Below are 10,472 nucleotides of genomic sequence, written 5' to 3'. Positions count from 1 at the left end.
CCACCGTATGCCACTGACAAACTTTTCAAGTGTTTTTTAGCACTTAACTCCATTTTTTACACAAAATTTGATGCAACTTCTTTGATCTACTTTTTTTCGATAGCAGAAAATCGCCGAACACGCAAAACACTTGTCTTATTTATGTCTCTCACAAGCAATCTAAACAGGCTATATTGCTAAAATCGTGAACATATCACCGAGACGTAGCACGCGAAATTCGAAAGTCCACCTTATTTTTTGAACACACCTCGTATTCTGATTTCTCTCACTTCTTATAGCTTAAAATTTAAGTTTTGATCTTGAGTCACCAGTGCCAGTGACAAGGTTGTATCTAAATTCATTTTACTCTCCAGCCAAGAGTTAACTATCAAATTAATAACTACAGCCCAATCGTGATAGTCCGACACATTCGGGGCCGACTCGTTGTCGGATTATCAAATATTCCGGACTACCGAAGGTTCCATTTAATGACACGAAAAGACAGAAAAAAATTACATCAACACCGTCAGAAATCGCGAGAGAACTGGCGTCGTTCAAATTTAATGACAAATACGTTGTGACCGGGAAACAAAACACAATCCCCCTCTGCTGCTCTGCTACGACAGATCAAAATAAAATAATGCCAATTGCATCCATAGACGTTATGAGGTTGTCGGATTACCGAACGTGTCGGATTAAGAAATGTCGGACTATCACGATTGTACTGTACTAAATTGCAGAAAAATGACACTTAACTAAATAACAAAAGGGTCTTAGAGGTGTTAGGCAGTTATTGCGCCAACAACCTTGCCGCACGAATTGGGCAAATTCATCCGAAACGAGGACAGAAGGACCCACTTCATTCCAAACCCTTCAGGCCAATTTGTTCCACCAATTTACATTAAAAATAATGGGAAAGAAAGTAGACAACTACATCAGGCCCGAGATCCTAGCAAAAAATCAAAAATTATATATATTAGCAGAAATGGCGAGGAAGCCCATTATAGTACGAGTATAAATGTCAGGTAAATATGTTGCAATATTATGATCAGACCTATGATTTTCTACGGGTCGGTAGTCTGCAAGAATTGCACGGCGATGCAATCCGTAATAAATACACTAACAAGGTTACGCGCCATCAACCCTCTTCAATTTCATATCCAATCTCAAGCGAGGCGGCTATCCTAAGGACAACCAAAGCTCAGGCGTTCATCAAAGTCGTAGGAAGTTTGATATTCTTGCTGAGCCTCTGAGATCTCAATGCCTTGGAATATGATGCAACCAATATTTAGCTTTGCCAAACGCTTCAAGAATCGAGAATTTTTCTAAAAATGCGAAAACATAAGAATAAAACACAAAATCATCTGCTCATACAATTTATGCAGAAGCATCCGGATCCGGATCCAAAAAGTGATAAGGACACTAAATATAGCCTTTGGCATCAATTAGCAGAATCGCTCAATAAGATCAAGGAGGGGCGCTAATTGTGACTCATCGCCGTGGAAAAACTGCAACTTATTAGCACCAACGAAAGTGACATTGATGCAATGTGATCCACAATTAAAGCTTATGTTAAAGAAAGTGCTGCTGCTACCGTGGACACAAAACATAGCCCCAGAAATGGAGAATGGTTCGATGAGGAATGTAGAGAAGCGATCGCACAAAAAACATTGCTAGGGAACGGATGATGTCACGTAACACAAGACGAAACCTAATGGAATACCACCAAAAAAGAAAAATAGCAAAAAAGCGTATGGAAAAGAAGAAAAGAGAGTCACTTAAAAAACAAATACAGCAAATAAAGACAAGTGGTCCCGCGAGAATATTCTACTCTAAAATAAAACACCGAAGATCAGACGCCTAGACTAAACACATGTAAAGATGCATAGGGTAACCTTATTTCAGAAGAAGGAAAAGTTCTCACAAGATGGAAAAACTACTTTCAAGAACTTCTAAATAATAAAAACGATGACATTAATAGCAACAGCACTCAATCTAACGCAATTCAATTTGCAGAAATTTTGGTCGAACCACCCACAATTGATGAAATTAGCCTTGCGATAAAAAAGCTAAAAAATGGCAAAGCAAGTGGAGAAGATGGCATAACTGCCGAGCTCATCAAAAATAGATCAACCACCACAGATAGAATGTTTACGCGGAACAAATATTAGGCGAGTACCAATGGGGTTTTAGGAATGGAAGGTCGACGACCGACTAAAGCTTTGTATTTTGCCAAATATTTGAAAAGTTTCATAAGTATAAAATCAACCTACATGTCCTCTTTATAGATTTTCTGAAAGTGTTCGATAGTATTGAAATAGGCAAAATTGAATACGTGCTACGCATACAAGGTATACCGAAAAAATAAGCTTTGCTAGTAAGTCTAACCCTCGCTGAGACCTATTCGAAAGTGCTTATACAAAGCAAAGCATCTGTTCAGTGTTGAATCAGGAGTAAAGCAGGGAGATGCGCTGTCTACGCTTGTCTTCAATCTGATGCTAGACCATATATAATAATTAAAGAGGTTCATCCATCAGGCACTATATTCAACAAAGCTTCGCAAATATGTGGCTTTGCTTGACTTGGTCAACTTCGCGAGAAATATAAATGTTCTCAGAGAAGTATTTCAAGCACTCCGATCAAAAGAAAAATATTTCGGTTCAAAAATCAACGAAAACAAAACGAAGTATCTCGCTAGCCTTAACACGTTGAGAAAAGCACCAGATCTTACAATTGGCGATCACAAACTTGAAAACGGGGATGTGATTAAATACCTCGGACTGCTTCTCAGTAGAACAGATGATACAACGATTGCTATTCAAGACCGTGTACAGGCTGCAAACAGAACATATTTTGCCCACGTTAAACTATTAAAAAGAAAGCTCTTGAGTAGGAAAACGAAAATCAAAATATACATATAAACCACTCATTCGACCAGTGACAACGTACGGATGCGAAGCGTGTATATTGAAAGCGAATACAATTAAACAATCTGGAAAGAAGAATACTGGGTCCAGTACGAGAAGAACATGGAGTATATCGCATCAGATACAACAGCAAGATAGAGGAATTCCTACAAATGTTGTACGGTTTGCCAAATCGCAACGCATCCGATGGCTAGGGTACGTTTGCAGAATGCAAGATGAAAGAATACCTCGCAAAGTTCTAGATGCGCGCATGCTTGGCGAAAAGCGAAGAGGATGGCCGCGGAAACGGGGGTTAGACGACCTCAGAAGCATAGGAGTGACCAACTATCGTAGTCTGGCTATGGATCGAGATGCATGGAGAAGAATTGTGGAGGAAGCTAAGGCTCACAACGAGCTGTGATGGTGTGAATGATGATGAAAAGCTTCAAGATTGAACTGAGCTATAAAAAAAAACTTTTATAGGGTTATCTAAAACCAACCCAGAACATAATAGCAAGTGTCTGCGGACTGGGAAAAAGATGCCCCGAATCGCTAGAATATGAGTACATACATACCTTCTGCTCAATTATGAACGAGACGTTATCAATAAAACGGTCCGCGGATGACATATGGCAAAAATAAATTTTTTGTTTTTTGGTAGGACTGTTATAAGCTTACATGGCAAATTTCAGCGTGATATGTCACATAGTTTGTTTTCTGTGCTAATGTAAACAAGTCAAGCTCGAGTGTGTTCTTCGAATTTAACGATGGAAATTCAAGTTGAACAAAGAATTTGTTTGAAATTTTGTTATTCCAACAAAATTTCGGCTTCAGACGCCTTAAAAATATTGCAGACAACCTATGGGGAATCTGCTCTATCGCGTGCACGTGTTTTCCAGTGGTACAAATCGTTCAAAGAGGGCCGTACATCGGTTGAAAACTTGCCTCATGAACGTCGTCCAGCAACATCAGTAAACGACGAAAACATCGGAAAAGCAAAGGAAATTGTGCTTGAAAATTGCACAAATCGCAAAATCGGTTAACGCTGAATATTATTTAGACGTTTTAAAGCGTTTGCGCGAGAACATTCGTCTTAAAAGGAAGGAATTGTGGGACAACAAGTCATGGTTCTTGCATCACGATAATGCACCAGCTCACACATCACGTCTTGTTCGCGATTATTTGAACAAAAATAATGTTAATATCGATTCGCAAGCACCGTATTCGCCTGATATGGCTCCATGTGACTTTTTCCTGTTTCCCAAGCTCAAGTTGCCGCTCCGTGGAAGACATTTTGAGACAATTGAAGTCATAAAAGAGAATTCGAAGAACACACTCGAGCTTGACTTGTTTACAGTAGCACAGAAAACAAACTATGTGACATATCACGCTGAAATTTGCCATGTAAGCTTATAACAGTCCTACCAAAAAACAAAAAATTTATTTTTGCCATATGTCATCCGCGGACCGTCTTATTGATAACTTCTCGTTCATATTTGAGCAGAAGGTACATATGTATATGTATTTCAAGCCGGAAGTCTACGCTCACTTGAACCTTGCATGCAACTAAAACAACAGAAGCGTACCCAGACAGCAATCAAGACTATCAATTATTTCTAGGCTATATCGAAACTGGTGCTGGAATGTTTGGATAAGCTGAATATAAAGGGTGGTTAAGTTTCAAGGGCTGATATTGAATATGAACCACACCTAAACGTCAATGACATCGTTGGACTTCTTTCTTTGGGGTTATTTGAAAGAAAAGGTGTACGTCAATAAGCCAGCAACAATTCAAGAGCTAAAGGATAATACAGCACATTAACGGCATAGAAATTTGGACCATCGGATGGAGGTGTGCCGTCGAGGCCGCGGCGGCGATTTAGCCGATATTTTGTTCCATACGTAATTCAGTTATACCAATATTATCATAATAAAAAGAAATGGTAATAATTTCGTAAAAAAATGTATTTTATTCAAAATCAACACCGACCCTTGAAACTTAACTACCCTTGAGATAAGGAACTATTTGCATTTGGTGGTCTTTGGAGGTGTCCCACCGAGGCCGCGGCGGCCATTTGGTCGGTATAAAAATTACTGGAAACAAAATGACAGATAAATTAAACAAGAAAGGACAACATCTCTTCTCTTATTCAGAAATATAGAGAATATCATATCGGAACAACCTACCGGGCTTATCGCAGTTAAAATCACTCATAGAGAGCTTTTACGTAAACTGATGTAAAGTTTTGTGGAATTAAGTAAGAATAGGTTTAGAATCATTACAGAAATTCTAACAGTGCATTTTAGACCGTATCATTATCTTGTCAACCTGGTAATACATACAGGTTCTGTAGAGTGGAAGATGAAACTTTATCTGCTTAAAGAAACAAAGTTCTATATTGCGTTTTAAATTTGCACTCAAAAATAAATTTTAGAGACTATGTTTTAACCTGTCTGCGTGCCGTCAAAACAAATGGCATAGTTTTTCTTGCTTATCAGCATTTTCCAAAAAAGAAAAAATAAATGATGAGTTTCCCATTCACGATTTGTGCCTCAACGGCTTTTTATACGCAGTGAATTTATATATTTATAAAAGAATTAGAAGTGCACTGAACCTGATCCGTGTTGTGTTCTGCTAATTATTCTTCTTTTCCACGAAAATACCGACCGAGTCGACACCTCCTGGCTCAGAAGCGTCAGGGCATTTAACTTTCATATGTTAGTAAAAAATGATTACAACTCTGTAGAGCGTTAGGTGCATGCTACATGAAGCATTAATCCTGACTCTATTGTCGCTTTTTGCAAGAGGGCTGGAAGTTTTGAAATTTTTTTTTGGAAAAAATTTTAATATTTTTCTTTGGCAAAGCGTAAGTATTCATTCGATAGAACTCTTTCTGCTCTCCAAAACTATGTTATTTGTATTTTTGAAATATTTAATTTCTTATTAGTTTTGAGGCTTAGAAATGATATACCCAGGAGGGTTAAAAGCAGCCGAAGAAGCCCTGGGCATTTGTGACGTGTATGGAGAAGGTGTCATAGGCTAGCCTACAGCACATATAGTAAATGGTTTGCAAAGTTCAAAAATGGCACTTTGACGTCAATGACACGTCCCGCAGCGGAAGGTCTTCTGAATTCGATGTAGAACGTCTCAAATCACTTTTGAAGGAGAACGATAGCCATACCAGTTGGGAATTGACGGAAAAAGTTAACTGCGATCGTAAAACGATTCTCACTCACCTTTATTTAATGAGATTTCCCGAAAAATTGGGAGCCTGGCAGCCTGCGCACCTCACGAGCTTAACGAAAAACAAAGAAACAAGAAGGAGAGTCAAGCCGGATCTTCATTCAAAGAAGATCATGCTATGTATTTGTGTGGGACTGGGAGGGCATGGTGCACTGGAAAATGCTCGAAAAGAATACCACGGTCAACAAAGAGCTCTTCATTGCCCAGCTAGACCTCGTGAATGAGGCTATTCGACTGAATATACCTGATCGACTTGGGAAAACTATACTCCTTCACGACAATGCCAGGCCCCATGTTGCACAAGTCGTCAAAGCCGCACTTCAAGCATCCACCGTATTCTCCGGACCTTGCACGGGACCAATTACCATCTCTTCTGCTCCCTATCAAACCATATGAAGGGCGTTACCTTCGATAACAAAGAAGTGCTTAAAAACTAGCTCAAACACTTCTTTTACACCAGACCAGACGATTTTCCCAAAATCATGGGTTAAAATACGTCCGTTCATATTGGAATTCCTAATGTATGTAAGTGTGTATGTATCTGCACTATTGTTTAAGCAAGGCTAATAGATCATTGCTAGCTAAATTTTAAATACTTTCTTTCCAATTACTCAAAATATAGTGCATTGGTGCGTCTGCGAGATCCACAGCAACGTTTCCATCGCCGACATTGAACAAATAGAAGAAAAGGAAAGAAATTTAATATATTTTTTTTTTGTCGGGACAGGCTAACAAGTACAGCACTCAGACACAATTAAATCCACTGTACTGCACTCGGATACACTTTTTAATTTTCTTTAAATCTACTCGAACTCCGAACAAATCTGAGTAGATCTCGTGCTGCCAAGGAGCCAAGGTGATCGCTTCTTAACACATCAGTACCAAAGACCTCAAGCCTGATTCGAGCGAAGGCGAAGTCAGTGCTGCCAGTTTAGCAATTTAGTTGCTAGATCTGGCAACTTTTAAAAAAATTTGCAACTTTTCTTTATAAAATGCTATTAGCCACAAATCTAGCAACTTTTTCTTTTTTCTTAGCAATTTTAGCAATTTTGTTATAAAAAACGCAAATTTTATATTTTTCTTCAGAGTTTTTTCATTTTTTATACCTTTTTGTCATCAATTGCACAAATTACGATGAAAGCGGTTCGCAAAGATATCGGAACATGTATTTATTTCAGTGGTTCGTTTATATGAACAACTTTATTGTGTATGGTAACTCTTTGAATATGTTTGGTGATAGCAAAGCGATCAAAATGCCAAAAGTCTACAAGCAAAATTTTCGTGATGCCTGGCTTCAAGACGAGGAGTTTAAGCAATGGATTCGCAAGGATTGCACTGATCCAACGCGAGCATATTGTGCCTACTGCAAATCCTCAATAGGTGCAAAGCTTTTTGACATTCGCCACCACGCTGCCTCAAAAAAACATGTAGCTGTGATGGGCGCATGTACCCAGAAAAATAAGTTGCATTTCGTTCCAAAGTCGACCAAAACGCAGGAGCAGGAAGCAGCACTATGTCTGCATATTGCCAAACACTCAGCGATTGCGACAAGTGATCATTTGTCGAAGTTGTGTGTTGAGCAGTTTTCAGCTTGCAAAGCTGCTGCAAATATAAAACTAGGCAGAACGAAGTGCACCTACATCATTAAAAATGTACTGGCAATGCATTTTATTAGCGATTTAAGAAGCGACATCGGAGACTCAGGCTTTAGTCTTCTATTGGACGAGTCTACTGACATCAGCGTCGAAAAAATTCTTGGTAAGCTTTTTGTCTAAGTAAATATTAGCTTGTATATACATGTATTTATGTTAATTAATATGTAATTGTAAATATTGTTAAATCTTAAGGAGTTGCTATTTGTTACTTCAGTAAGAGTAAATGGGATGTAGTATCAACGTTTCTAGGACTCGAGCAAATCGATGCTGGAGACGCCATTTCCATAGCAGATGCTGTAAAAGGCTTGCTTTTATCAAATAATTTAAAAATATCCAATTTAATTGGCATAGGCACTGACAGCGCTAATGTAATGACTGGCTCCAAAAAGAGTGTATACACAGAGTTGAGGAAATCAGTTCCCTCTCTGAAACTTTTAAAATGTGTATGTCATTCAGTTCAACTAGCTGTTACAAAGTCGTGCACAAAAGTTTTACCGGACAACCTGGAATTTCTTGTGCATGAGACTTACTCCTGGTTTTCGAAAAGTTGTAGTCGCCAATTAAATTATAAAAAGGTGTATCAATGCATAAATAATAACAAGGTACACATACAAATATATGTATTAACCAAAAATAATCCGAATTGTGATTGTCTATAACTAATGTATTAAAAATGGATAGATACAGTAAAACTTTGTTGTTTTGTGTGTGTAATTGTTAAATGTCTGTTTTCTTTGATTTTCCTATTTTAAGCTTATCGCTTTTTTTTATTTAATACAATAGAATCCCTTAAAAATACCGAGAGTATGTGACACAAGATGGTTGTCGATAGAGAGTGCGGTTTCTCGTATCGTGGATCAGTGGACGGAGCTGAAGCTGCATTTCGAGTTAGCAGCTACTACTGAAAAGTGTCACAAAGCTCACATTCTAAACGAATTGTATAAAGACGATACAAATTATCTGTATTTGGTGTTTTTAAAGCCAATTCTAAAAGAGATGCAAAGTCTTAATAAAAACTTCCAAGCACGGAATGGAAACCCAACCCAATTACTTTCCGATGTAATTGTGGCCATAAATTCGCTTAAATCTAAAATAATACCACCAGATCATGAAATTAACATTTTAGAAGATGATTTGGAAAATGCAGCAGTGCATAATATGTATTTGGGCTATGCTTTTGAGCAAAAAATTAAAGAGGCTCAATTTCTATCACAGGAGCTGGAAATTAGAAAAATTTGCATGGAATTTGTTAAAGAATTAATAATCCAACTACGTGAAAGGTAATATGGGAATTTTGGTTTAAGTTCATATCTTACAATAATTTTTTTACAATTTCTAGGTTGCCAGATAATATAGAAATAATGCAACTGGTAAATTTATTTTCTGTACAAAACATGCTAAAAGTTTCAAAAAGTAAAGAAATTTTCAAAGTATTAGAATATTTTGAATGGACGGAAGTTATTAAGTACAAAGACGCTGGAAATAATAATCCGTTTAGCGACTTAGCGGAATTCGCCTTAAAAATTCTTTCTCTGCCGTGGTCGAATGCAGAAGTTGAGCGGATATTCTAACAAATGAACATCGTTAAGAGCAAATTACGCAACGCCATGAGCCTTAAAACATTAAATGCAATAATGTATATAAGGTAAGACTTAATTTTGAATAATTTTCACCAAAATACAAATGGAACATATTTAACTTCGAATATTATTACAGATATGGACTAGAAAGACATGGCAAATGTTGCCATAATTATGTCCTGCCAAATGAATATTTGAGTCAAATAACAAGCAGTGAAAAATATTCTGATGTATGTGAAGCTGACGAGCTAGACAATATTTTAAGTATCCTTTAGTTTAAGACTGATTTAGTTTATAAATTGATTAAGTAATGAATTTTAAATGTAAATTGTTTGGTTTTTTTTTTATTTTTAAGTGTTTTCAGTAATAATTTCTACGTTTCATTAAATAAATATGTACATTTGTTGAAAATTAAGATTTTAATGGCTTAGCAATTTTTCTAGCAATTTTCAGAAAATTTTTAGCAACTTTTAGCAATTTTTCTTCAAAAATCTAGCAATTTTAGCTTGGAAGATTCTGGCAGCACTGGGCGAAGTAGACGCACAGAAAGTGGTCCGCCGTCTCATCTTCCTCTCTACATGCTGGGCAGAGTGTACCATGCGCTTTGCCAATAGAAAGTGGCCTGTCATCAGTCCAACCAGCCTCCTACAGTCCCCTCTGCTTAGTCATAGCAGCCGATCGGACAAGACGGGTAACATTAGTTTTGTTCATCTGCAGCCCCCCTCTGCCTGCCAAGCCCGCTTGTGGGTAAGAGTAACCCGTGGCTAATCGTGGCTTTGATGGCTGCAGAAGGGAGTGGCAGAACGAGCTCCGGCCAAGAAAGTCGGTCTCAAAGCCCATTCTGGGTAAAGAGTCAGAGATCTCGTTACCCGTGATACGTATGTGTTCCGGGATCTATGCTAGCCTCAGGATATTATGTCTGCCGGCATAGTTCAACCTATTCAATCACCCTCGAAGTGGTTGAAGGGTTGTCTAAGGCCGTGAGCGCAACTTGGCTGTCGCTGCAGACACATATAGATATGCCTCTCCATCTGTTTTGCACAACAAAGTTCATCGCATCTTGAACAGCATACACAGCATTTAATACCTTACTAACAGCTAACTATTT

The 10,472-nt window shown here is 37.9% G+C and overlaps 1 protein-coding gene across 1 annotated transcript; it reads left to right on the top strand.

Annotated features, from left to right (window-relative positions):
- Positions 1–7,520: 7,520 nt before the first annotated feature.
- LOC128856569 (uncharacterized) lies at positions 7,521–8,691 on the top strand. Its single transcript, XM_054091876.1, has 2 exons — positions 7,521–7,887; positions 8,568–8,691. Exons 1-2 carry the CDS (start codon positions 7,566–7,568, stop codon positions 8,594–8,596), a joined length of 351 nt encoding a protein of 116 aa, XP_053947851.1. The 5' UTR covers positions 7,521–7,565; the 3' UTR covers positions 8,597–8,691.
- The last annotated feature ends 1,781 nt before the right edge of the window (positions 8,692–10,472 follow it).

Source organism: Anastrepha ludens, chromosome 3, assembly GCF_028408465.1.
Source record: "Anastrepha ludens isolate Willacy chromosome 3, idAnaLude1.1, whole genome shotgun sequence".
In the NCBI taxonomy this organism is placed as follows: domain Eukaryota; kingdom Metazoa; phylum Arthropoda; class Insecta; order Diptera; family Tephritidae; genus Anastrepha; species Anastrepha ludens.
This window is presented reverse-complemented; position numbering and strand designations above follow the sequence as displayed.